General features: G+C 52.2%; 6 protein-coding genes across 10 annotated transcripts; 2 read left to right on the top strand and 4 right to left on the bottom strand.

Annotated features, from left to right (window-relative positions):
- Nucleotides 1-192: 192 nt before the first annotated feature.
- Nucleotides 193-957, bottom strand: LOC117581540 (proteasome subunit beta type-3-like). Its single transcript, XM_034268854.1, has 2 exons — nucleotides 745-957; nucleotides 193-673 (listed from the first exon to the last, which is right to left on the bottom strand). The coding sequence occupies exons 1-2, from the start codon at nucleotides 878-880 to the stop codon at nucleotides 234-236; spliced, it is 576 nt and encodes a 191-aa protein (XP_034124745.1). The 5' UTR covers nucleotides 881-957; the 3' UTR covers nucleotides 193-233.
- Nucleotides 958-1,342: 385 nt separating this feature from the next.
- LOC117581536 (actin-related protein 6) lies at nucleotides 1,343-2,725 on the top strand. Its single transcript, XM_034268851.1, has one exon. The coding sequence runs from the start codon at nucleotides 1,380-1,382 to the stop codon at nucleotides 2,574-2,576; it is 1,197 nt and encodes a 398-aa protein (XP_034124742.1). The 5' UTR covers nucleotides 1,343-1,379; the 3' UTR covers nucleotides 2,577-2,725.
- LOC117581542 (iron-sulfur cluster assembly 1 homolog, mitochondrial) lies at nucleotides 2,724-3,819 on the bottom strand. 2 transcript variants are annotated; one of them, XM_034268858.1, is made up of 5 exons: nucleotides 3,648-3,819; nucleotides 3,471-3,524; nucleotides 3,336-3,411; nucleotides 3,181-3,258; nucleotides 2,724-3,107 (listed from the first exon to the last, which is right to left on the bottom strand). In XM_034268858.1, the coding sequence occupies exons 1-5, from the start codon at nucleotides 3,729-3,731 to the stop codon at nucleotides 3,004-3,006; spliced, it is 396 nt and encodes a 131-aa protein (XP_034124749.1). In that variant the 5' UTR covers nucleotides 3,732-3,819; the 3' UTR covers nucleotides 2,724-3,003. The 2 variants fall into 2 exon arrangements, with proteins under 2 accessions (XP_034124749.1, XP_034124750.1); XM_034268859.1 differs by having other exon boundaries at nucleotides 3,181-3,255; nucleotides 3,648-3,818.
- Nucleotides 3,820-4,063: 244 nt separating this feature from the next.
- On the top strand, nucleotides 4,064-4,785 carry LOC117581541 (DNL-type zinc finger protein). Of its 2 annotated transcripts, none has more exons than XM_034268856.1 (2): nucleotides 4,064-4,373; nucleotides 4,440-4,785. In XM_034268856.1, exons 1-2 carry the CDS (start codon nucleotides 4,149-4,151, stop codon nucleotides 4,776-4,778), a joined length of 564 nt encoding a protein of 187 aa, XP_034124747.1. In that variant the 5' UTR covers nucleotides 4,064-4,148; the 3' UTR covers nucleotides 4,779-4,785. The 2 variants fall into 2 exon arrangements, with proteins under 2 accessions (XP_034124747.1, XP_034124748.1); XM_034268857.1 differs by having other exon boundaries at nucleotides 4,065-4,373; nucleotides 4,452-4,785.
- On the bottom strand, nucleotides 4,760-5,879 carry LOC117581538. The gene has a single exon (XM_034268852.1). It carries the CDS (start codon nucleotides 5,804-5,806, stop codon nucleotides 4,775-4,777), a length of 1,032 nt encoding a protein of 343 aa, XP_034124743.1. The 5' UTR covers nucleotides 5,807-5,879; the 3' UTR covers nucleotides 4,760-4,774.
- Nucleotides 5,880-6,985: 1,106 nt separating this feature from the next.
- LOC117581531 (E3 ubiquitin-protein ligase HUWE1) lies at nucleotides 6,986-27,111 on the bottom strand. 3 transcript variants are annotated; one of them, XM_034268841.1, is made up of 15 exons: nucleotides 27,003-27,111; nucleotides 25,279-25,738; nucleotides 24,922-25,161; nucleotides 24,640-24,861; nucleotides 24,300-24,571; nucleotides 23,654-24,144; nucleotides 14,367-23,578; nucleotides 13,203-14,309; nucleotides 12,278-12,416; nucleotides 8,588-11,548; nucleotides 8,340-8,528; nucleotides 7,954-8,275; nucleotides 7,702-7,867; nucleotides 7,420-7,610; nucleotides 6,986-7,323 (listed from the first exon to the last, which is right to left on the bottom strand). In XM_034268841.1, exons 2-15 carry the CDS (start codon nucleotides 25,543-25,545, stop codon nucleotides 7,221-7,223), a joined length of 15,882 nt encoding a protein of 5,293 aa, XP_034124732.1. In that variant the 5' UTR covers nucleotides 25,546-25,738; nucleotides 27,003-27,111; the 3' UTR covers nucleotides 6,986-7,220. The 3 variants fall into 3 exon arrangements, with proteins under 3 accessions (XP_034124732.1, XP_034124731.1, XP_034124730.1); XM_034268840.1 differs by having other exon boundaries at nucleotides 23,654-24,141; nucleotides 25,267-25,738; XM_034268839.1 differs by having other exon boundaries at nucleotides 25,267-25,738.
- Nucleotides 27,112-27,114: the final 3 nt, after the last annotated feature.

Consider the following 27,114-nt stretch of genomic DNA (forward strand, 5'->3'; position numbering starts at 1 on the left):
ATGGCAGTGCGATAGTTCGATTCTTTGTTAAATTCCCTCTATCGGACACTGCTCAGTACTGCCCGCCATTTTTTTCAACGTTTTGCAATTTGCAAACGTGAAAAGTTTTTAACTTTATTTTGTTTTGAAAGCAAAAGGGTTAGGATTAAGGCTATTTAATAAGGAACATTTTGCATGACAATATATGTCATGTGTTTGTGCCATCTCTTTCTCTTCAAATCACACGGCGTTAATTAATTTTCCAGATTTGCCGTCGTGCCTGTGTCCTGTAAATTCAAGCTTGGCCTTATAATAAAGATTAAGGCTTCTTTGACTACATCGGGGTTGGTATTGCCAAATAAGGTATTGCCCATGGTTTCCAATACGTCGTCCACACTCATGTCACGTTTATACAGAGCCTCACAATTGACGTGAAGCTGTGGACGGAGCTTTCCAACTGCAACAAAGTCATCGATATAATTTGTGATTCCAAGCATATCCACGGTGGCGATGTACGGACGGCGTGTGACGGGTTGGAGGCCAGCCACAATGCAGTCCACTTGGTAGGGTACCGGGCTGACTTGCAAGAAACGGGACAAAATCATTGTATACACCTCTGGCGTCACCTGTCCAGAAATCCGCTGCACGCGGATGGCCATTTCTTTGCGCACGGCCTTAACATGAGATTCTGGTCCTGTAAAATTATTCCTGGGTTAATTTGGTCATCCGGTTTCAATAACTACAAATATTTCGTATGTCGCAAACCTTCGATCCCACAATAAAGACGGCCACGTACTGCCGCCACTCTGAACAGACTCCCGTCGACCGCATTATCCGTTCCAATGACCACGCAGTTCATGCCTTGAATGGCCAAAACATTACTTCCAGCACAATTTTTCATGGCGTCGAAGCAGTTGGAGCCTTTTGAATAAGGGTCCGAATAGTTTTTGCTGCTCTAGTTCTCTAAAATACTTGGTAAGGCTGTTGGATGTTCAAAACTGACGAGAGTGTGACCAACACGCCTTTTGGTAAAAACGAAGAAGTATCACTCACACTCAGAACAGAACCCATATTGTAGTTGCTCTCGTGTTTGCTTTGTGTTATGCTCTGAAAGGTCAAGAAGTTACGTTTGTAAGAAGAGTTTAAGACTGAATATTAACATTAAATTAAGATGATATGGTTGACCAACGGTCCATACTCCAAAAAAGTCCCAACCAGCTGAATCTAGCAAATAGATTATGTTCTACGGTATATTTTTAAAATACAAGGTATATGTCGATATATTTTTGAGGGTGGTGCTGTACATTTGATCGATACATCTCCCCGGTCACACTGCAGGACAGAAGAACCGATCAACAATTGAAAACCAACAAAAAAAACTACAATGTTGTTATAGAGCTATGGCAAGCACAGTTGTGGTGCTCGACAATGGAGCACACACAGCCAAGGTGGGCCTGGCCAATCAGGAGGAGCCGCGAGTGGTCCCGAATTGCGTTATGAAGGCCAAGAGCGAGCGGCGGCGGGCGTTTGTGGGCAATCAGATTGAGGATTGCCGCGATACCTCGGCTCTGTTCTACATCCTGGCATTTCAGCGTGGCTACCTGCTCAACTGGGATACCCAGAAGACTGTGTGGGACTACATCTTCAGCAAGGAGGGCATTGGGTGCAGCCTGGACAATCGGAACATAGTCATAACGGAGCCGCAGATGAACTTTCCCAGCGTGCAGGAGGCAATGCTGGAGATGCTCTTCGAGCAATATCATGTGGCCGGTATGTACAAGACGACGGCAGCCGATTTGGCTGCCTTCAACTATGTCGCCGACAGCGAGGAGCGCACCACGATGCAGACCCTCAACTGCATTATCATTGATGTGGGCTACAGCTTCACCCACATTGTGCCCTTTGTGCTGGGCAGGCGAGTGCTCGAGGGCATTCGTCGCATCGACATGGGTGGCAAGGCGCTGACTAATCACCTGAAGGAACTCATCTCCTACAGGCAGCTGAACATGATGGACGAGAGCCACGTGGTGAACCAGATCAAGGAGGATGTCTGCTTTGTGGCCGAGGACTTCAAGGAGGCCATGCGGGTGCATCAGTGCGAGAAGAAGCGCAAGGAGGTGGCCGTCGACTATGTCCTGCCCGACTTTACGACCATCAAGCGTGGCTATGTCCGCATACCGGGGCGGCCACGCATGGACGAGGAAACAATGCAGATAGTGCCGCTGTGCAACGAGCGCTTCACCGTGCCCGAGCTGCTCTTCAATCCATCGGACATTGGCATTCAGCAGGTGGGCATACCGGAGGCAGTGGCCGATTGCCTCAAGGCCTGTCCCTGGCAGGCCCATCGCGAGCTCTTGCTCAACATTCTGATTGTGGGCGGCTGTGCTCAGTTTCCTGGCTTCCTGCCGCGACTCAAGAAGGATTTGCGCGCCCTGGTGCCCGACGATCTGGAGGTGTCGCTCATCTGCCCCGAGGATCCAGTTCGCTATGCCTGGTACGGCGGCAGGGAGGTGGCCACCAGTCCCAATTTCGAAGAATTTGTCTACACGCGCGACGACTACGAGGAATTTGGCGTCCATGGGATGAACCAGCGATGAACGAATGCAATTAAATTACGTGAAATAGCTTTGTTCTAGAACATTCCTTGTTTGTCTATTCATCTCAAGAGTTCAAGTGAAATAATGTGCAAAATACATATGTAGGCCAGCCAAACTGGGCAACCAAAGCGGAACATACTTAACGTGTACATTGAATTATTTTAATTTCCTAGACATTGGATGATTGCCTAGAGCCTTAATCCTTCTTTTTTTGTTTTTATCAATATACAACTAAATTTGAACTACAGAGAACACAACTTATCTTTAGAATTCGTGTACAGTGTCAAGTTTACTGCGAACAGAAATGAGCGAAGATGCTTTGGGGGTGGTGCATGCTGGGATTGGATCTGCATCTGACCTTCGTTAGGCATAAGCTTTGGGGGGAGGGTGTCTGCGAGGCGGGTGTTGCCGGCTCCAGAGCCAGAGTTTACATGCTGAACGACTCGCCGCAGCCGCAGGTGCCCTTGATGTTCGGATTGTTGAACACAAACTCGCTGGACAGCTTCGATTCTACAAAGTCCATTTCAGTGCCTGCAGGAATACAGAAATGAGAGATTATATAACCATTTATTGATACATGTGTGTGTGGTGGGAGAGCACTTGCCTAGCAATGAGAGCTGCGCCTTCTTGTCAATGAATACCTTCACGCCATCCTGGACCACCTCCTCGTCCAGTTTGTCTGCTGACAGAACCCAGAAACAGAACAGAATCTTAGTTCGCCTCCATGCTCGTGCTGTGGCTGTGGGCTGTGGGACTTACCTTTGCTGCTGGCATAGTCCAGGGTGTAGGAGAGGCCGTTGCAGCCGCGCTGTCGCACGCCAACCTTTAGGCCAATCTGCAGAAGAAAGGCTTTTGAGTGATGATGGCATGATTTCGTTGTTGCGATTCACTTACAAAGTCTGGCTTGTCCTGCAGCAGGCTTTTGATGCGGTTCACTGCAGCCGGGGTCTGGAGGGAGAGGCGAAACGATAAGAAATGGCTAAATAACAACAAATTATAGCCAGCTGGCCGGACTGTTACTTCATCAGCACGCATCACGAGCGTATTTCATCACTTTCTATCGGTTCTTACCAGGGTCAGGGCCGCTCGTGTGGGTATCAATTTGCGTCCCTTTACGGCGCGCACCGTTGCAGTTGCCACCACACGTGTTGCCATTGCGTCTTTGCTTTATATAATTTGTTTTTCTTCCTAAAATTCCAACGATTTGCTATTCGAAAAATATGTGATTGCGACTGTTTTGGTAGAGCTGACAGAAATTTCGATATTGATTGTTGTAGTCGTGAAACGATAGTTGCTACCGATAAGTATCCCATCACTGCCATGTCGTATCGTGTCCAAAACAAAATTACTAATATTCTTTATTTGACTAAAATTAATTATCTAATATTCTATGATTATGCGACCATACTTCAATATCGCGATACGTAATTAATTTTTGCAGTAATTTGAAGCCAGTCACGACTTTAAAAGTATCTTCCCATTACTAGGTGGTGTTGTAACAGCTGTGGAAAAGTTCCATCTCTAAAGAATGTATTTCGCACATCTCGCTTTATAATAATAATATTGGGCAAAATGAGCACATTCAGGCAGTTGTTTAAACTTTCTGCTGGTTTGGGACAGCGCTCGCTACGAGCTGTAACCAGAATAAAACCAAATGAGTCACGCACTTACAGGCAGTTGAAAGTGCAACTTCCCAGCACGAGACTCGCATCCACAAAAACAGCTGTTCCTGCCTGGACCGGCACCAATAGATGCACGTGCACTGGCACGCGATTCCACAGCAGCAGTAAACCAGTCGTAAGTGTGAAAGAGATACAGACCCTTTGGATACACCATTTATTCATCTACATATATCATTGGCAGGGTATCATTCAGAAAGATGGAGACAACACGGCTACCAACAGCATTCCCCTGGGCGAGCTGCAAACGAAAATGCAACTCATTTACACCTGCAAGATCTGCCAGACGCGCAACATGAAGACCATTTCCAAGGTGGCCTATCAGCGCGGCGTCGTTATTGTGACGTGCGAGGGCTGTGCCAATCATCACCTGATAGCCGATAATCTGAATTGGTTCACGGATCTTAACGGCAAGCGTAACATCGAGGAGATTCTAGCCGAAAAGGGCGAGAAGGTGATCAAAATGATCGACGGCAACTGCGAATTTTTGCCCGAACACAATAAACCAAAGCCGAATCCTTAACTATAAACAAACGCAACTTTATTTAAGAGCTCCATCAGCTGGCTGGTCATGGCAAGGGGTCGCAATTGCAGATAGAATTGTTCGCGGCAGGGCGATCGGGTCGTCAGCAGGAGGTGGGTGAGAAATGTCACTTCAACTAGGGGCAGCGGAGGGCAGACGCTGACGGTGGGTGGAGCATCGGCCGTAATTTGCATGTCGTCCTGATCCAAGTACGGCATGTGGATGTTCCAGTAGCCGATCAAGTAGGCAATGAGGCTGCCAGGCAGACGGGCATGGTCCAGGCACGCCCAGAAGCGCGACTCGTTGGCCGGGTTCGCCACAAAGAGGTACATGTTGTGCAGGAAACGATAGCAGGGGCCAGTGCCCTCGGCCAGCATATCACAGATCATGTGGCGCAGCAGGTGGCAATCGGCGTGGATGTTGCTGTGGCGAGGCTCGCGGAACAGACACAGCCACACACTGAAGCCGACCAGCTCCAGGGCACGGTGCAGGGCGGTTTCCATTTTCTGCAGCGTGGACAGACGGCAGATGCGCTTCACCAGGCGACGCATTTGCAGGAGATCAGTGCTCAGCATTTGCGAAGGGTCGAATGCAGCCGGCTGGCGCATTGCTGCCCAATCCAGCTCCCTGATGACGTTCCACGCCGGCTGCACGTCCGCAAAGGGCTTGTGCATCATGTGCAGCAAAGCTGCATGTGCCTCGCCTTTTCTCGTCTTTACTATTCCGGCACACAGCTCCTTGATGCTCTGCTTGCGTTCCGCCAGTGTGGAGGATGAGGCGTAGAAACTGTGTGAATTGCAGCGCTCCGCCAGAGCCTCGCCGAAGCGTTCGTGGCACTCGAACAGGTACATGGTGGCCTTCATCATCGATTCGATTAGATTTGGCGTCAGCTTAAGGAGCTTCTGTTGTGTTTGGATCTCCACCTGGCAGTCCAGCAGCCAGGCCAGCAGTTTGATGCAGTGCGGTGCGACATTTTCGAGGCTTGTACCAGCATTGATGATCAGCTCCTTTCTAATAAACGCATCCATTCCCAGTCCACACGCCCTTTTTTTTGGAGTCCCCTACAAGCCACAAATGTTGTTTTTATTTTGGCGATGCCAACCAGTGTGACCGCGGATTTATCGATACCGTCTGATCCTCCGAAATATTCCTTTTCACTTTCAAAATATACCGTAAATATACCGTAGGGCCTCTACAATTTTACTCGATGGTGATATTCTGCTTAATATTACCAGCCTTGTATACCCTATAAACATTAGTAAAAACTTTATCTTGGAATGACATGCTCATGCAACTTATTCATATATTTTGTTTGCACATATTACTATTGACTTGCGTTTGCATTGATTGGAGTGTGAGATTTTCAACATTTCCTGCCCATGATGGCTGAAAAATTATCTTTCAGCTAGGAATTCAGTTGATGCAACAAATATTTGAGATTTCTTTGAAATTTATTACGATAAATGAGCTTACTTCTTGTATCCACCCTCTGTGAGTTACAATTACGGCTCACTGCACAAAAATAAAATGCATAACACATAGACTTATATATGTAACATCGAGATATTTGAATCCATTTTTAAATTTGCCTTCTCCTCCTCCTTCATAGTTCTCGCCTCGTCGTCATGCTGTGTCTTCTGTTCGGATTCGTTACAGATAAACTAGAAACCAAAGGCGTATACTGTGAATTTCCTATAGACTATTGAATATACTAGGGGCCTCTTCTTTCATCTCTTCTCATCACTTTTCTCTATAATATAATAAATGAAACAAATTATAACGAAATTATATTGTTTTGTATTTTTTATTGTTATCTTGTGTGTAATGGGAAATGTTTGAATAGACAAAGAAACGAAAATTGTATATTTTAAATGATTTACGCATAATAAATTTAGATCATTTTTCCTTTACAGTTTTTCCTCTATTCTGTTGTGTGTGCTGTATGTAATTTTCTTCTTTCTTTCGTGTGGTTTTTGTTTTGTTTTGGGAATCTATCTCTCTCTACACTTTCTAGATTTGTTTTTTTTTCGCGGTCTTTCTTTTTCCATTTTTGAAAATTTATGAAAATATATATTGTATATATATATGTAGGCGCGAAAATTAATAATTAATTCAACATTTTTTATATATACTATTTAACTATATGTATTGTATGTTTATGCATTTTGCTGCTGCTTGCCGCAGCTTGCTGTTGCTGCTTTTTTCTCGTTTCTTTCTTTCTTTATTTGCTGCCTTGCGCTTGCACACTCTCATATCTGCAGTGGCTGTTCTGTTCTCTCTCATCTCGAAAATATATAATGTGGGTGGGGGAGGGGAAGGGTTGGGGCGGTTGTACTTAAATTTAAACAAATTTCGTTTTCGTAGGCGCAGCGCTACATGTCGTCGTCGTCTAGGAATCAACGAATGGTGTGTTGTGGGTGTGTGGGATTGGAGGGTTTGCGCTTAGGCGAAGCCAAAGCCCTCGGAACACTCGTGAATGGCCTTCAGCAGGCAGCTGCGCAATTTATCGTATGACTTGTACATCGGCAAATCCAGTTGGTTGAAGCTAAAAGAGATAAGTGGATAAACATTGATTAGTAAGAGAAATCGAAAGATATATGGGAGGAAATTTCTTTATTTTCTTTTAGTTATTGGAACTTACCATGTGTGGGCACATGGCAGGCGATCTGTGGAACGATCGTCGCGATGGATTTGGAACTTTTGTATGCCGTTCATGCCCTCCAATGAGCCAAAGCCCTGCAGTGGCACCTTTGAGGTGCCGGTGACAAATTGCAAGAATTTTGCCCTATCCGCTTGGTCGAAGCTGCGCAACGCGCGCCAGAACCATTGGATCTGAAAGGGACAGAGAGTGAGAGAAATAAATACATAAGATGCAAGATGGAGATGGTGAAAAAGAAAAAGAGAAAGGAGATGAATCTTTTACCTGTGCCGATTTCGACGTGTACTTGTGGTATTCGGTATTGGCCTTCAGATCTTCTATATCAATATCTGGCAGACCGGATATGAGAAGTTCCAGTTCCTGTTCGTTGAAAATCGAGATTAAATGCTTTGGAATTATATCGTAGAAGCCCTCGAGGAATGCATCCAATCTGTTGGATGGATAAAGAACATTAAATATAAATGCATTTTTCTTATTCTCCTGAGAAAGAGAGAGTGGATCATCTTGTGTACTCACTGCTGACGTATCGAGCCGCTCATCTTTAATTGGCACACCAGCTGAACATACTCGAATTTGTTCTCCTCGGTGACGGGTGTGTCGCGTCCATTTGGCTTGAGATCACGGATCTGGGTGACGCCAAACTCCTGCACTTCGGTGGAGAAGGTCAGTTCGTAGCCCAAATTGGAGATGTCGTTCTTCATGAGATAGTCGAGGCCCTTGTAGAATTCATAGTCCTGCGATTCCATATCCGTATGCTTCACCTGCTTGCCAAGGATGTGCTTGTAGAAGGAGCGCGTAAAGTAACATTCCAGCAGCTTGTTGTCGTGAACAGCCTTGGCTATAAGCAGATAATTAAGATTAAAGACCAGACGGCTGCTGCTGCTGTGTCCTTTGTGGCTTACCAATCACACGTCCGACAAACTTAAAGTAGCTCAAATGATTGGGATTGGCATGGCTGGAGGGATTTATCATGTAGGTGACACGATCGCCCGGCGATACGCAGAACAAGGCATACATCGGATTGAAGATCTCGCGGGATATGATCACATACCATTCACGTAGCAGGCCGCCAGCGTCCTGACCCTCCTCATCTATTAAAGTTAGAACGATCTATTAGTAAAGCTTATTATAGTGCATCGACTTAGCTTACCTTCAAAGACAATGTAGAAACGATTCTTCCACTCTTCGGGTCCCAGACGGTAGAGGACGCGGAATGAATCCTCAAAGACGGTGACACGACGTACGCTAACCGTGTGCTCTTCGCGGCGAATGCCCTCGTCGAGGCGCTCCAATTCGGTCTGGAAGTACTTGCGCTTCACATCAAAGTCCAGGATGCGTGTGTGGTCGACGAGCACGGCAAAGGGACCGTCCGAGAGGTGGGTGGGGGACTGGCGCAGGATCTGATTGAGCACAGTTCGATGCTTCTCAGCGAACTGAAGGAACTTGTGGCGATCCTGCTTCAGCTGTGCCTCGTGGGCACTCAAACCGGAACCGATTGCAGTTGCGGCTCCAGCATTGGAATTTCCATTGCCATTGCCGATGGACGTATTGCTGGCATCCTGGGCATCATCCGAGCTAAAAGCGGTGCTGCCACTGCCGCTTCCCTCGTCCATCAGTGGTGAGATATCCTGCACCGATGATGCAGACGTATTGGCGGCCGATGCGCGGCTTGACGCGGCCCTGCCGCGTGTTCCCTTCTTGGGTATGCGATGTGAGGCATGGATCAGGAAGAAGGCCTCAACTGTGGGCTGCAGCACGAGGACGGCAAACTCATCCTTGGACTCCTCCAATGCCACCAGGCACTCGCTCAGCGTGTTCCACAGGACATCGAGGCACAGGATCTGGCTGAGCGTGGGCTTACCGGGCTTGCTGCTGTCTTTGCCGCTGGCACAAGCGACGCCGCCGATGGAACTGCCGCTCGATCCACCCATTGGCATGGCCTCTTCATCATCCTCGTCATCGCCATCACCATCGCCATCTCCGTCACCGTCAGCATCCCCATCGAGGGTGCCATCCGTGGGTTGATACGTCTCCATTCGCGCACGGAAGCGTGAGGCATCCGAACTGCTGCCACTGGTGGCCCCACCATCGCCTAGGATGTCAATAAAGTCCTCCTCATCGTCAGAGGCCACCGTCTGGTTCTCGTACATGTCCCGCACCTGCATGAAGATCTTCAATGTGCGCAGGAAGAACGGCTGCGAGGATGAGTTCGACATCAGCTTCTTCATCGACGGCAGCTGCAGCTCGCACGTGGGCTTGGCGTTCTTTGGTGCCGAAATGATGACATGCTCTGCTGTGAAGCGATCCTGCATGATGCCCTCGTGTACGGCCAAATTGGGAAGGAGACCAGCTGAAGTGGAGGGTCCAGACGCGGCTGCTACTGCCGCCGCTGCTGCTGCAGCTGCTGATGCCGCAGCTGCTGCCGCCGCCGCCTGTTGCGAGGTGCTCGGCAATCCCGCATTGCTGTTATACGCTCGTATCTCCTGGAGCAGCGTCTGTATGGCCTGGCGCACCTCCTCGGCGAGTCCCAGAATGGCGGCGGTCAAGTACTGAATGAAAATGGCATTCGATGCCTGTGAGCACTGCGTGAGATTGACAATCAGCTTGGCCACATTGTCCAGGCCCTCGGTGGTGCCGCACTGATGCGTCAAGACTTCGATGACCAACTGCAGCTGCGAGAAGTTCTTTGCGTAGATCTTGCGCTTCGGCTTGATGGGCAGCTGTAGGGTCAGTGGGGGCGGTGGCGGCATCTTCTTGAGCTCGGGCAGGGGACGGGTGGTGTGCGTTTCGCCGGTCAAGGCGGCTGCTGCCTGTGACATTTCCTGATTCTGTTGCGCCTGCTGATTGAGCACCGCCTGATTCATGGGTATCAGCGTTGGCATTTGCGGCTCAATCACTGGCCCCAGCTCCTCCTCCTTGGGCAGCTCTGTGCTGAGAGAGGCCAGCAGCTTCACGAGCATGTCCGTCAGATGTGGCGACCGACAGATCACCTTGTACGGCAGCATGGCCAGTAGTTGGCCGAACGGCGAGTCGCTGAACGCGAGAAAGTCTCCCGTTTTGGCTACCCACTCCCAGGACGGCTGCGAGACGATGGGGAACTTTGACACATGCTTCATGCGCTCCTCCGTCTGGCGATCAATGTTCAGGACCACATCCCAGAAGTTGTACGAATTCGTCTGGTAGCTATTGCTGTCAGTCGTTGTGGCAGCCTTGGCTGCCTTGGCGGCAGCCGCTTTCGATGTGGATGGAGTCTCATCCAGAGGCGTCGCTGTGACTGCGGCCTGGACTGGTGGAGGCGGTGTGGGTGGTGCCAGCATTCGCGGGTGATCCTCGAGCATTGCACGCATCCGATTGGCCACCTGGTAGCGATAGAAGCGCGAACGAAAGTCGAGAGTGCCGCCAGCGGGTGGGGGCTGCTGCTGCTGCTGTTCCTCGGCGCGTGCACCCGGAACGGGTGGCGGCATACCGAACACAGCGCTGAGCATGCGACGGGTCTTGGTCTCGCGATGATACGGCACAAAGCTGGACGGATAGTGCTTGGCCAGAACGAACAGCAGGTCCAAACAGTTGCGGACAATCATTTGGGCTGCCTGCGGATTGATGCTAATGCTCTTGGCACTGCTGCCGCTGCCATCATCGTTCAGGCGGTTGATCAAAAAGATGTTGCTCTTGTAGCCAAAGGCTGCATCCACGCGCAGCTTCAGCCAATCGGGCTTGCTACCCTGTCCTTGTCCTTGTCCCGCCCCAAAGTTGGCACTCTCCTCGTTCGTTTTCTGTACAATATTGATCAGGGCATTGATGATCCAGTCGCGCGTTGGCTCATGGTGGCACAGATTACGGATGACGCGATGCAGCCGCATGCTGTTCACCTTCTGATCCTCCACGAACAGGAACAGCAGCAGCGTGGCCAGGGAGTCCGGATCGAGTAGAATGTTCTCATCCTCCATCATGAGCAGTGCCAATGGTTTGCACACATTCGGCGAATGATGATGATGGTGCACAATGGTCGTGTGCTGATGATGCTGCGGCTGTGCATTGCCGCTGGCATCATACCAAATGGAACTGTGCCAGCGTGCCTCCTCCAGGCTTTGCAGTGTGTTCTGGAAACGGGCTGTGGGGGTGCGAAAGAAAAGAAGTTGCATATAAATTGGAATAGATGTGAGAAGCAAATAAATGAATGCTTTGGCAGATCTCTTGTTTAGGCTTTGGCAATCAGTAAAAGAATCTATTGGGTCCAGTCAAGAGCGTTATTTCTGTATAGTTAGTTTTATTTCTATTAAGAGTTCTGCATCTGCAAGTTCTGCAATTCAAGTTTCATTTGAATTACTCTGAGAGCCTCAAAACTTGCCACGGCGGAGTTCGCATGCTGCAATTTGATTTACTTGTACATTGACAGTCTGTTGGAGAACAACTAAAAATCAGTCATTTCGTTCTCTCTCGTCCAGGCAATCAATTGGGGAAACGAGTGAGAAAAAACGAGGAAGAACGCTTGTGAGAAGCTTTGTGCGCGTCACAACTTGTATGCCCACACAGTCAGTATGTGCATATGCCAGATCCGACAAAGTACAATAACATGAACTCAGCAGATCGGCTGAAGCAAATTTCGAATACCCCACCGAATCGTTTCGGTTATCTGTGTATGATAGAGAAATAGAGAAAAGGAGAGCTCTACTAAAAGCCTACTCTGTTTAATAATATTTGCCACTAATCTTCCATGGAATCAGCAAGATAATGTGACAAAAAAAATATAATGCTAAACCACTAGCAAGGGATTGACATATCCGTTAAATAATGGTAATGTATGCTGCTCTCAATGGGTTTCAATAAATATTGTACTTACATAGCGCATTGCTGGGGGGATGGACATCCCCTAGGCGTGGGCCATTGCGTGTCTCCCAGTCGCGGCGTAGGAACTGTGCTTCGGCGGCCAGCTCTGGCGGCAGGCTTGCAATCTGTGACTCCTCCATGTCCGAGAGTATCTAATAAAGAGAAGAGATGGACGAGAAATTAGCCGCAAACGAGAAGGGACGCGTGAGACGCTTCTTACGCGTCACAACTTTCATACCCGGCACTCAATACTACATCTGCACCTTAGCGGTGTTTTGTCAAATTTTAAATTTTTTCTTCATCTGTCATCATCTACAACACTTCTCACACCAACACGCTCCTTTAGCTCGCCGCCCTTCCCTAGACCCACACACGCAGACTCGCGGCGGAGGCAGCGCCCGCACACAAAAAAAAACAAATATAAGCTGCTGGACGGGGTGGGTTAAAAGTCGGCAGAGGCCGAGTGAAGCAGAAGCAGAGTGTGAATTAGAGAATGTGAAAAAAAACAAAAGCTGCGGGACAGGGCGGGTTTAGCCACTGCAAATTAATTTTTTCATTCTGGCTATAATAATGATCCAATCGGATCCAATTTGGTGATCTGATAGATATGGCCATTCCCTACCGAACGGCGATTTTAGTTTTATTTTATCTTCAAAATTTTGGCGGGGCGGAACGGGGCGTGGCCCATTTTTGAAATACACTTGTAACAGTGTGAGATCCAGGCGCTCAACAAGACTGACGGACAGACAGACATGGCTCAATCGACTCGGCTATTGATGCTGATCAAGAATATATATACTTTATGGGGTCGGAAACGTTTCCTTCTGTGTGTTACATACATTCACTTTGTGCACAAATACAATATACCCTATTTACTCTTGGAGTAACGGGTATAAATAGAGTGTGGGCAGGGGGAGACTCCACTCCACACCACTCACCACTTGACGCAGATTTTCGGGTAAATTCTGGAAAAATGCAGCCGTATCCACAGGATCCTCGGGATTGGCTGTCTGTGCTGCTTGTCGCTGCTGTTCGATGCGCTGCTGCATGAGCACCTCCGACTGTATGCTGAGCGGTAGAGCGGCCAGAAATTCGGGATTCACTTCCACCAGCGAATCGTGTGCAATTTGGATGGCATTCTGTTGGGCCCGCTGGCGTATGCGCTGCATGCGCAAATGCTCCTGGATCACTTCCTCGCGCATCTCACTGGGCAGTGCTGCCAAAAATGAGGGATCGACGCCCTCTGGCACCTCTAGATCACCCAGAGCGGCACGCACTTCGGGACTCATGTCTGTGACGGTTCGTGTTGCGGTTCCAGAGCCACTTGCAGCAGCAGCTGCTCCGTCCTCTGTGCTGGCAGCGGCTGTAGTTTCAGCTGTGGTTGGAGCACCGCCAGCAGAGGCTGTCAATGAGGCAGCTACACCTACTCCTGCTCCGGCATTAGTGGGAGACGATCCCAAATAGGAATTCCCACTGCGACCACCAGAGGTGGCAGAAGTTCGCTGCTGGTGCTGCGGATGTGCTGTGGTCGGACGGGGGGGACGGCTGAGTGTGGCCGCTCCCCATAGCGGCTCATCGGTGATGGCCACCTGAATGGGTGGCTGAATTGTGCTATCATTGGGCTGCGTCGGTGGTGGTGGCGGTGGTCCTGGGCGGTTGCTGATGCTCTGGACTGACTCCTCGGCTTCGTTTTCATCCTCCTCCTCCTGCTGATGCTGCTGTTGTTCTTCTCCCTGCTGCTGGGGCTGTGCCGCCTCTTGGCCATCAAAGGCGCCAGACCACAATAGATTCACTTCATCCGCCTCCAGCCCAAGATCCTGATCGGTGGGAACCAATGGTGATGGCTCCAAATCCAGTTCCACATTGATCGACTGATCGGCGGCCGCTGCTCCAGCTGCTGGATAGAAATCAAGTACTGAGGCCGGTGCCGGGGCCAATGGTGGCGGCGGTGGTGGTGGTGGCGCCGGGCCACGTCCCGCGTGGTGCAGTCGTTGCTGGCCGTACATCAAGCGATGCGTGCGTCCATTAAGCACACGTGGTGCACTCTGCAAGAGAAACGTTAGAGAAAGGCTTGGGAAGGGAAGCGACAGGCTCTACTTTACCTGTCCAAATTCATTGAATATATTTATATTCTGTACGCGCATATGGACACGCCGTGGCCTGCCACTGCCACTGGCTGGCAAATGTGGGACTGGCGGATGACGTGGTGGCGCCAATGGTTCGGCCTGTTCATGTAACTGCGGCTGTGCCTGCTCCTGTACCTGCTCCTGCACCTGCACCTCTTCTGGTTCAAACAATTCCGTTGGTGGTTCTGGTGCCACATTCTGCAGGTTTTGTGCCAAAGCGGTGGCTAATGCGTTTGTGCCTGCCGTCATTGTATCATTATCATCATCATCGATATCCGGTTCGTTGGTCAAATCAATTTCTGCATAAATGTTGAAGTTCATTGAACGTTGCTCCTGGCGACGCTGTGCGGCAGTACGTGTTGGTGCACGCAGCGGCCGCGAACGTGCTGTTGTGGTAAACGGCTCACCTTCAGCTGGATTGACAGAAGTGGCCACAGTGGGCGCCGCCGCTATGGCTGCTGTTGGGGCCACAGTGACAGCTGCAGTCGTTGCGGTTGTTGTTGTGCTGCTGCTGCTGCTGGTGGCGGATGTGCCATCAGGGTTTGCACCACGAGCGGCCATTGCTGGCGCCAATGATGAGGGTATTAGCATGGGAATCAGTACGGGTATAGAGCTGCGACGATTGTTGCTAACTGCACTGGCTGCTCCTGTGGCTGCTGCAGCAGCAGATGTCACTGTCGCTGTGGCACTCGTAAATGTCGGTGTGGGTATCGGTATCGGTGTCGCCGTTGGCGTTGTGGCCGTTGGCGTTGCTATGGTTGTGGCTGTCGTGGCTGCTGCAGCGGCTGCCAGGGCCGCCTGTCGTGCAGCCTCCTCCTGCTTGCGCTGATGATGTGCCGCCTTTAGTTCACGTATGAGATACGGGAGCAAGAAGTGCGCCGCATACAGGCAGGCATCCGTCTGGCTCTCCATGTCCAAGGCCTTGGCCTCCTCCAGCCACCAGTGGAGCGCATCCTGTGTAAATATCTCGATCTGTGTCTCCTCCGTCGGGTTCTGGTGCGTGGGCATGCACACGCAGTACTGCTGATCCAAGTACATTAAGCGGCGGCGCACACCATTGTTGCACAGAGTGGAGGAGCCGGAGCCACCGCCACCGGAGCCGCTCTGATGGCCTCCGCTGGCAGCGGTTGCTCCTCCATTGCCGCCAGTGCCACCACCGGACACCTGTTCGTCCAGGAGATTGCTCATGTTCTGGTTTTGGTTGTTCGAAGCGGTTGCTGCTGTCGGCGCTCCTCCTCCTCCGCTGGGTGTGTGGAAGCCACCGCCTCCTGCGCCGTTGACTGCTCCCTCGTTTCCATTGGCTGGGGCATTGCTGCCGCTCGCACCCTGGGGTACTCCTCCTGAGGCGCTAATGAAGCTAAAGTCCGGTGCAATCCAGGAACGCGATGAGGGACGCAGGGCAGAGGCCACTGGGCGTTCGCCCCCGCTGCTGCTGCCACCGGCTGCACTTACGTTAGAGCCGCCTCTGGCTGAGGATGAGCCTGCAGCGGGTCCTCCTGCGGCACCACTGGAACCACTTGCACCACCACTGACATTCCCTCCACCACCATCTCCTCCGTTCACATCAATGTCCAGGGGCTGGGCAATGGAGCTGTTCATGCGCACCCGGAAGCTGGTCGGCGGTTGGGGCATCAGCAGGGGATTATCCACAACGAGACGCTCGAAGAGGAAGGCTTCGGCGCGACTTGCTGCCTCATTGACGGCCGAATCATCGTCATCATCATCGACATCTTCATCATCATCGTCGTCATCGGGCAAGGTATCATCGGGCACTGGTTCGCCGGATGCCGTGATGGCGGCACTGCGTCTTGGTCGATTATTGGAGTTCCTCAGGGCCAGGGCAATGTCGACGATTTGGTTCTCAAGTTCAGGATCATCGATGCCGGCGGCACGATCCTCATCATCGTCATCGTCATCCGCGTCATCATCATCGACATCCTCATCATCGTCATCATCATCATCGTCGGCATCGACATCGGCATCATTGGAGGCCGTCTCCGAGGACTCTGGCTCATAGATGTGATCGAATACCTCGATAAATTGTCGCGGACGCTCCTCATCGACATCCGTCTCGCTGTGCTCATCCGCATCCTCGTCGGGTGCATCATCCTCGTCGTCATCCTCATCATCGTTTCGCTCATCGTTCTCCGAGGAGCCATCCGAATCTGAGTCCGAGCTGCTGGCATCGCCCACCATGGAGGCATTCATCTCGCGACGATTCTCCCGGGCGCCCGTATCGGATGAGGTGGAGGCGCCATCGCTGTTGCCACCGCCCAGGCCGTTGTCATTGCCGCCACTGCCACTGCCGCTGCCGCCGCCACTGCTGCTGGCGTTGGGCCCATCCTGTGCGAGATGCCCATCGGGCTGGGAGTTGCGCAGTCGCGGATCCACATTGAGGGAGCTGCCAGAGCCGGAGCCGGCGCCAGTGCCACTTGTTGCACTCGATGTGCCACCGTTCTGTGCGTGTTGCTGCGAGGAGCTTCCGCCGCTTCCGCTGCTCCCTCCGCCTGTGCCGCCTGCGCGCGAGGCCAGACGCAGTCCTTCGCTCTGCAGAAAGTCATCCCAGAGCTGATCAAAGTTGAGGACGGGACGAACGGGTCCACCGGATGAGGAGCCACCTGCAGCGCCTGCCGATCCCGATGGTCCATCGTTGGCTTCTCCACCGATGCCGATGCCGCCGCCTCCGCCGCTGCTGCTGCTGTTGCGCTCTCCGACCACATCAATGACGGAGGCAGCGGCGGCGCTGGTGCTGCTGCTGCTCGATCCGAGACCGAGACCCAGTCCAAGGCCGAGGCCAGCTCCGGGTCCGGCGCCCGAGCCAGCTGCTCCTGATCCTACTCCGCCGCCTGCTGGCGGTGGCGCATCCTCTGGATCCACAGCCATTTCGTCCGAGTTGAAGATAAACTCAAAGGCGTGCCGTCTGTCCGAGAGCACGTTGCGGATGATGTCCCGCAGGACATGCTCTCCGCCCATGCCATTCGATCGCTCGACAGCCGCTCCGGCGGCCGTGCGTGCAGCCAGGCGAGGATATAGGCGGCGATTGATGATGGCGCCATAGGTGTTGTTCACGCTATTACCGCCGCCGCCACCTCCGCCACCCAGGGAGGACATAGAGAACGATCCAATGCCCGTGCCAGAGGCATTGTTGCCGGCACCAGTGCCACCGGCGCCCGTGCCTCCCGCTCCGCCAGCGCTGGCATCACCAAAGAGTATCCGCTTGGAGTTGAGGGTCGTCGTGGAGACGCTGAAGCGCAGCAGAATCTCCATGGGCCGCAGAATGGAGGCCAGAGTGCAGAGCGTGTTGTGGTTCGACAGATCCTTGTACTGGGCAATCTTCGTGAGGTACGTCATGACGCCCTGCCGCAACAGGACGCGGTACATGCTATTCCGGTGCATGTGCACCTTATCGAAGAGCATCGGCGACTCGATGAGGTTCGGAAAGAGGCTCATCAGCACCTGCAGCCGTGTGTGCTTCTCCGATGAGTCTGGCTGGGCCAGGGCCCTGGCGACAGCCGCATGCAGCTCCTCGGCCACTTGCACCTGCACGCCGGGCATCTGATAGCAGTCAGAGAGCGAGGAAATGAGCACGCGGGCCATGGTGCTCACCTCGGGCACATGGTGGCGCTTTGTGATGGGCAGAAAGCGATCCAGCAGCACGGCCATGAATGTCATTTGTGGTTCCTGTATCAGCGGACTGTCTGCGGGTGTGTACACATGACCCAGTAGGACACGCGGCAGCAGCGACTGGTAGGCGCGTGTGGCATCTGCCAGCAACTTCAGCAGCGTCGCTCGCGATAGTGTCGGCTTTGAGTGGGTGTGCACAGCGGTGGGCACATGCCACGTGCAGCAGCAGGGCTCATATTTGCCATCCCCCGTGGGACCCGCTGTGCCAGCAGCAGTAGCTGCTGCTGCTCCTCCTTTCTTGGTGTTGCTGCTTGTCGCTGCTTGTGGCTGGTTGGCCGCTGCCTGCGGCTGCTGCGTTGGTTCATCCTCTTCCATAGCACCGAACTGTGTGCTGCCCGGATGCTCGGTTTGCGGCAACTCCGCCGCTGCCTTAGGATGATCGTTTGTGGGTACGGCAATGCTGTAGTGGCAGCACGGCTGCACCAGCGCCAGCAGCAGCTCCTTGAGCACAGCGACGGCCGACTGCACCATCGGATCCTCCCACATCTCCTCCTTGACGGGTGCGGGTGGCGGTGTCTGTGGATTGGGTCCCCCGGCGGCTGCTGTCGGCTGTTGGCCAAACTTTGACTTGACCATCACGCGTGCATCGTCCGCCAGGGCATTGCCGCTGGAGCTGTTCGAATTCATGAGATATTCGCCGCGCAGCATCTCCTTGGCGGCGGCCACAAATATTTGCGGATTGCGCGACACAGCCGTCGAGACTTGGGTGAGGACAAAGATCAAATCGCGTTGTCCCACGGGCACTATGCCAGCGGCACGCATGCCCAGCACACGCTCCATGGCCTCCTGTAGGACTGGCGGTGCCTCCAGCACGTGCCGCAGAATGATTATCGCATAGGTGGGGAAACCCATGAAGCTGCACGACTGCTGCAGCTGCAGCAGCATCTTGACACCGCCGCGACGTATGAATGTCTGGGCATTCTCGTAGTTGCGCGTGAGACGTGCACAGAGGCGCAAAAGCGACAGCTTCGTCTCGTGTTGCAGCAATATCGGTGGCTGCAGCAGCGACACAATGCTGCCAATGATCCGTGCGCAATCGAATTTGCTCAAACCCACATTCTCCTCGCTCAGCAGGATCCGCTGGGTGCGTTTGGGTATCGTTGGTGTTGCAGCTGCTGCCGGAGCCGCCGCCGCTGCCGCTGTTGCTGCGGCTGTTTTTGATGTCTTTGCCTTGGCTGCTGCTGCCGCAGCGGCATTCCTCTGTCTCGATTTGCTGCGTGTTGTCATGGGTGCGGGTGGGGAACGTGCTCTGGCACGAGCCCCGCCACTCGTTGACTCATTAGAGGTCTCATCGCTGGTTCCCGTCGTTGCCGCCGCCGCAGCTGCTGCTGTTGCCGCTGCTGGTGGCTGCACCATTGTTGGCGTCTGTTGGCCATCGCCGAATGTCATCAAGTGTCGCAATGAAATTAATTCGTCCGTGTGGGTTGTGCCCTGGCCATCGGGTGCTGTGCGTATCACACGATTCAGCAGATGCTCCACCTTCGTGACGGCCACGGGATTGTTTAAATTCGAAATGGCCTCGCTCAGCTTGAGGGCAGGGAAGACCGGACGATGGCTGCCAGATGCCTCGCTCACCTGCGTCATGCAATTGAAGGAGACGGTGCAGCGCTGCCGCCCTATGTTGATGTGCAGCCAGCGTTCGCCCGAATTGTAGGCATTCCGTATGAGCTCATTGTTGGCCTCCGAGTAGGCATTCCACTTGCCAGTGGATGCATCGTACCAGCGCCACACATCACTGCACACCGCACGCATATTGGACTTGCGCTGCAAAATGTGACTGATGCTGTCGATGGCATCAATCAGATCGACCAGATTCTGCACCCAGCGTGGCACGGTTATGCGCTCCGCTTGTGGCTTCTCAGACTGCTCCATCATCCACTGGGCCATGTTGTCGAGCAGCTTGACGAGCGACACCATCGCATCCTGGGCATTGATGGCCTCCACCAAAGGTCGATGCATGTCGCTAAAGTTCTCATCCAACAGCAGCGTTGAGGTCTTCAGTCGCACAAACAGCCGCGTTGCCGTCATGCCCGTGAGGCATTCCTCGAGACGTGTGCCGCGGCAGGTGGCGCCCGGCTGGCGTGGATTCTCAAAGAGCTGCAGCGTAAAGTCCACCCACTGGATAACATTGCGCACAAAGTTCGTGACAAAGACCTGCTTGTTGAGGTGATTGTGGCGCCTGTAGAGCACGGCAATGAGATCCGAGGCACTGTTCACCACATCCGGTATGGCCTCCATGAACTCGAAGGCTCTGCCAATGGCCTCGTCACAAAAACGATCAAAGATCATTGGCGGCATCAGCTTCAGGTGTTTGTAGTCATAGCTGGATGGGTTACCGCCCGATTTGTACTGGCTGAATGTGGGCGTCGGTGTGGGTCCCAGGCTGATGGTGGAGCCCGAGCCGCCGCCCGATGACTCGCCACCCTCCATACCGGTGCCATCGAGTCCTATCTCCATCGCTGTGGGCGGCGGTGTGGGCGCTGTGGCTGCACCACTCGCACCAGCACTGGTCGTGGCGGCATGCGAGGAGTGAGCACTCGCCTCTGGGTTGTTCAGCAGATAGTCGGTGGCCTCCTCCAGGGTGCCATTGTTGCGCAGCGCATCCACCACATGATAGTGCGTGAATCCCATGTCCGTCAGTCTCTTGATATGCTCCACATTCAGGCCATCGTCCGTGCTGCGTATGTAAAGATTCTCGAACTTGATCTCCTTCAGGCGTGTGTGATAGCGCTCCAGGAGCGTGGCATGTGACTTCACCAGATGCTTGACAATCAGAATCATTGTCTCGAACATGCTGGCACCATAGTTGGCAATGGGTCGTCGTGCCCAGATCCGACGCAGTGCCTGCATGGCCAGCTGATGGATGTGTATCAGATAGAACACCGGCTCAAAGGGCACCGTGTCGGGCATGTAGTTGAGGCGCGGACTCATCGTGTAGGGCGAGTCTAGCATTGCACGTGGATTGACCATCTTCTCGAGCAGCTGCAGCCAGGCATCGAGAAACTCTCCGGTACCCTCCGGGCAGTCACGCTTATCATCCTCATGCGACTGCATCAGATCCTCCATGGATGCCCACTGCTTGAACTCGAACTTCTTTGACTCCGCGTCCAGGGACAGCGCCCAGTAGAACATCTCGAAGAACGCCTTGAGGCCGTTCTCGGCGCAGAACTGCGAGATCATTAGATGAAACGCGGAGCGTTTGTCGTCGAACAGCATAGGACCGGTGAATCCCACCGAGCAGATGAGGAACGTCAGCTTCAGCTTGGGCACGGGCTTGGGCAGGATGCTCTCGTGGCTGAATCCATTTACCAGAATGGAGCTCAATATGCGCGCTATCTCCCGCGCCTCCGGTGTAGGAACTTTGTTGATATTACTGATCAGATCGTTGATTCGGCGCTGGCGCGTCTGTGGGGAGCCCACCGATAGCTTGACGAGCGTGCCAAGCAGCTCGGCGAGGGCACGGCCCAGCCGTGAGCTGGCCGCCAGCAGGCTCTTGATATACCGGAACTGCTCCTCGGGAGTATACTTTGTGCGAAACTCTGCGGCACGCTCCAGCTTCCTCGAGAGATCTGCTTCGGTCATGGGATCGGCGGTGCCAGCGGCTGCGGACATTTGGGCGGCAATCTCATCCCAGATCAGATCCGGATGCTGTGTGGGCTCATCGGAGCAGAGGTTCAGCAGTATGGTACTCTCCCACACCAGCGAAATGTACAGCTGGACGAGCTGCTGCAGCAGCTTGACGCCAGTCTCACGATTGACGCCCCAACGCTTGAGAAGAATGGCTCGCATATCCGTGGAGGCATTGCGGCACAGATGCACCAGCATCACCACATAGCCATGCACAAAGCTCATGTTGTGCAGGATCGGTGTGTATTCGGCATTGGCAAAGCCATCCTCCAGCCGTTGGCAGCAGACCAACTCCGCCAGCAGGACACTGCCACCAGGGAAGGTAAAGTGCTTGATGAGGGGCTTCAGCTTACCCACAATGTCCGCCAGTTGCTTGAGGGCCACATCGAGCACCTTTGTCTCCTGCGCCTGGCTTAGTATCGCCTTGCAGACATTCGCCACAGCCTGCGAGGTGGTGGACACCGGCGAATCCACGGGCAAATTGGGCAGCGACAGCAGCTGCAGAATGGGCCTGAGTCCGCCCTGCAGCACAAACTCGCGGCAATGGTCGCTGTTGCTGAAGATCGCTTCGATGAATTTCATTACGTTGAGGATGTAATCGATCAGGGGTATGGCCTCACGCTCTGGCGGCGACACCGAGGCTCGCGCCAGAGCCGACGACGACGACGAGGAGGAGGATGATGAAGTGGTGGCAACGGTGAGGCATCCTCCTGGTATGCCAGCTCCCGCGGTACCTGCTGCCAGCGAGGCAGCGCCACGTGATGTGGAGGCAACAACAACGACGCCGCCTCCTCCTACCGTTCCTGGTGGTGGCTGCTGCTGTTGCTGCGAGGCGGAGCTCATCTCATCATCGTCATCGTCATCATCTCCGCTGCTGTCGTTATTATCATTGGCCGCACTCTGCAGCACAGAGGCTGTGCCGCCTGCGCCCGCCACCATCACCATGGGTGAGGCCGTCACCGAGGGTAGAACGCCATGGGAGCCCGAGCCATGTGAACCGCTGCCCGAGCCGCTGCTCTCTTTGTTGGCACGCCAGCAAATGAAGCTGGGATCGGAGCCAAGGCGCACCAGTTCTCTGAGCAGCCGCACAATCGCCTCGGTGGCATCGGCCCTCAGATACGGATGATGTTTAATGAGATCGTCCATGGCATTGCCCAAATTGGTGGCCGTATCCCCAAGTGGATCCGAGGAGCGGCGCCTGCGCATCGCCACGAGATAGTCCGGGGAGAGTAGTACCTTGAGCACCTTGTCGAACGGATCATACGAGAGGAACTCGAACAGGCCGCGCTCATTCAGGCATAGAGCCGAAAAGACATTGGGCAGGGAGCCAAGAACTTCGCGTGTGGCTGGGACATCCTTTTGGAGTAGGGCCTTTAGCATAACGCTGGTGATGCCCAGATCCTGAAGGGAGGAGAGCAGCGACGGCTCATTGAATACGTACACGGTGACCACATCGGTGGCCAAAAGGAACAGCGAGGGGCCATAGTACTCGGCATTGGCGATGATGTGCCGCAGCGACTGTGTGAGGCTCGTCTCCATGATGTTGCGCATGTTGCTGAAGTGCGCATGATCCTGGATGCTCTTCTTCAGGAAGTTCAGCATCGATTTGAGCAGCGCCGCACGCTGTGTGACGCACGAGGGCTTCTTCGGCTGAACACTGCTCGGGGGCAGCTGTGCCTGCGACAGTTCGGCCTTACGTTCGGCCAGAGGACGGGCATAGTAACTATTCAATGGATACATGGCGATCACAGAGCGCCCTTGGTCGCCAGGATCACTGCTGAAGCTGCCCGCTGGAGGCTCCTCATCTTCATCATCGAGATGGATGCCTCCGAGTTGATCATCGGATGTGTCACGATGCGGGGAGGAGCCACTTCCATCTAAAAGACAGAGAGAAAAATAGTGTTTGTGAAAGAGAAATTCCTTCTGTGGCTTATGTTGGGTTTGATTGCTACCTTCGATATCGACTAGATCGAGTGACATATCCAGTTTACTCTCATCCCTAAGGGTGGACTCTTTCAGTGTGATGCCAATATCCGCCAGGGCCTTGCAGCAGCTCTTAATCTCCTTCTCCAGTCGATCGATGAACACATTCAGTCCATTATTCTGATGGAATCGGGCAATGTCAATGTTTGTGATCAGATCAATCACACGCACGGCGCGTGTCACAAATGTGATGTGCTCCAGATCAACGCCGGGCCAACTGATTACGCACAGCAGCGACTGCATCATGCCGCTCTTGACGAGGGCAGATCCCCCAAGCTCATAGCTGGCCAAATGGTACAGCAGCGAGAACAGCGATGTGGCCAGTATCAATGGATATCGCTCCGTGAGGCCATGTGTTGTCAGATTATTAATGCAATCGCGCACCAGCAGTGGCAATGTGCCGCCCTGCCGCTCGGCGCCTGTGTAATGCACAATCTTCATTAGCCGCGATCCGGCCCTGCTGCAGGGAAACACGAAAAAAGCAAAAAGTGCGAGGAGCACACACACACACACACACACACACAAAAAAACAAGAAAGAAGGAGAAGAAACAATCAATAAATTATGGGAAAATCTTTCGGGCTGGGGGAGCAATCATTCTGTTGCAGCAACGCACCTGGGCACATTTGGATTGCGATCAAAGTGTAGCATGGATGTGAGGGTGCGCAGAACGGCGGCGCGTATCTCCACCAGGATCACATCCTCCTTGTCGATCAGCTCGCATAGCTCTTCCCCAAAGCCGGGATACAGAACCTTGTCTGTGTTGTCCTGCAGGGCATTTGAGTAAATCAAAATTGAGACCGCCTGCAGGCGGGCCTGGACAAACTGCAGGCGCAGCTTGTAGTTGTTGAAGCCAGAAATAAGACGCACACGATGAGCAATGCGCATCTACATGAGAAAGGAGAGTGTGTATAAAGAGTGCGAAAACGAGAAGATATTAAGTGGTAGAGACGCACCTTTATTGCCTCACTGGGCTTTGAGATCTGTCCGGCAATCGTTTTGATCACGTCTGGTGCCGATGCCGTGTGGCAGAGGTCCATCATGTCAGGGATTTCCAGCTGTGCAGCATGTCCATGCTCATCCACATAGTCGATGCACAGCTGATAGAGAAACTCCAGCTTTGGCTCGCCAATGCAGCAGTCCTTGAGCGAGAGGCCATAGTTTGGATCGCCCCAGCGCTGTAAAAATTCAAATGGTTCAGAGTGGATGTAGCTATGGCTATCTTGTTGATCTCTTACCTCTGCAATGTTAAAGAGTTTCACAATCAGAAGTTCCTTCTTTTCAAAGGGCAGACGTGGTATAAAGTTGCTGCGCTTCGAGAACATATACAACAGATTGAGTACCGCCAGGACAATGTCCATGTTCTGTGAGGAGAGCAGCTGTGTCAGATGCTCAATGGAGTTGTACAGATGCCTCGAGAACGAATGCTCGATCAAGAGTGTCGTAAAGTTCAGCACATGCAGCAGCAATGTTACATCCTGTATGGTGTGATTCATCCATCGGAAAAGGAAGAAATAATAATTAAAATTGTCCATGAGTATGCGTGCTCTGATGTCTGTTTTGCTGAGGGGAGAAAAACCTACCGTGGGACCTACCGTTGAGTGGAATTGTGTGTCGCATTGGAGCACAAATTCATTGGAATTCACATGTCTGGCTGCCTCATCCAGTATTTTGTCGAAACGATCGAGTATCTCGATCCAGTGATAGAGCTCGCACTTGCCGTAGATCCATACATGGATTTTGTCGAGAAACTCGAGCAGTTCGGAGCGTGTGCGACGCTTTGTGAGCTCATCGATCAGTTCGCGGCACTCCGAAGTCAGCTCCGAAGAGCCCTTCTTCAGCTTTACCGTATCCACCTTCATGGCGAAGTCGATGGCTCGGGCGGGAATCGCCGCGCCTCGCCGCTCCGGCAGCTCCTGCCTGCGCTCCTGCTCCTGTTTCTCTCTCTCCTTGTGTGTGTGGGTGGCGTTGCCTCGGTTGGTTGGTTGGTTTTTCTATGTGTCTATGTGTGGCTATGTGCCTCAAAATGTATCGTCAGCATATTTAATAAGTAAACTGCAAGATTTTACCAAAAAGAGAAACGTGAAAATATTTTCAAAGATTTGTAAAAGGATTATTTGGTCAATAAACAAATAATTCATATATCCACAAATGAATGAATAATCACCGAAGTTTGATAGAAAACAAAAATGCAAACTGCGAGCAAATGTTTTTTTTTTCTCCTCTAAATCGAGTTGCGTTCATCACACACTACCAGATACGCAGCAGAAAAACAGTAACTGCACCTAGCAGCTGAGCGAACGAGATTGCAAATCGAAATGTTTGCTGAACGCTGCCGGAATATATATCTATCAAAATAATGGAAAAACGTTCTGAACGCGCTCCTGGAATTGTGGAAGGAACACAGTCGACGAAGTAACTGCACTTGTCAGCTGTGAACGGAACGAAACGGAACGGCACACGCGACTCCCACTACATGAGCAGAAATGCTGCATCCCCACCACACTCACACAGCCATGCCAATTGGACGCACAATAAATTTCCAACTGACAACAGCAGCAAAACACGAAGCAAAAACGCGTAAGGTAAATCGGCACAAGAGCGCGCGCGCATTAACAAGAACTTTCGATGCGTTAGGATATAGACATAAAGTAAAATGCATTTGTAATTGTATCAATTTTGACAGCACTCACACCCACCGACCCACACACAAACGCACACTCGCGCAAGAACACTCACAGACCGGACAGGCACACAGGCTTAAACGCAACATGTTTGAGCGAAATGTCAAATGCAGAAAAAGCAGAAAAAGGCTTTTTCACTATCAAATTTACACTTTCGCGTGCATGCATGTATGCACGCGTTTGTGCATGTGTGTGTGTGTGTCTTCCGGAGCACCCCGATTTCTAGAAACACTTGGGAATTATATTTCTGTGAGGTATTTCCTAAGATTTCTACCGACCCAATATGCAAGTGTGTGCGTGCGTGTGCTGAAGAAGTCTGTTTTTTCTTCCCAGCAACAAAAACAAAAGCAGCTCCGCTCCCTGTCTCACCCGATGCATTGCACTCTTTTTTTTCATTATGCCCTTTTCACTCCGTTTTCCGCACAAACCTTTGCCGATGTTGTTAATATAACGCTCTTTTACCAGACAGACACACGCGCAATAGCAGTGCATAAAATGCAAAAAGAAAAAGAAAAAAAACTACCGAGAAAAAAAAATGAAATTTCCACAGTCAGAACGCAGAAAACAATTAGAGTAGAGTGTGTGTGCGTGTGTAGATGGTTTTGTTTAAGAAAAAACTCTGATGCAATACTTACATTATAATTAAACAGCAGCAGCATTTCTGCTGCGTTATTTTTTTTTTTAAAACGTTCTAATTATGGTAAATTTAACAATCTTGGCTTTCTTGAACAAGGCAAATAAATGCAA

The sequence above is a fragment of the Drosophila guanche genome, unplaced genomic scaffold, assembly GCF_900245975.1.
Source record: "Drosophila guanche unplaced genomic scaffold, DGUA_6, whole genome shotgun sequence".
NCBI classification, from domain to species: domain Eukaryota; kingdom Metazoa; phylum Arthropoda; class Insecta; order Diptera; family Drosophilidae; genus Drosophila; species Drosophila guanche.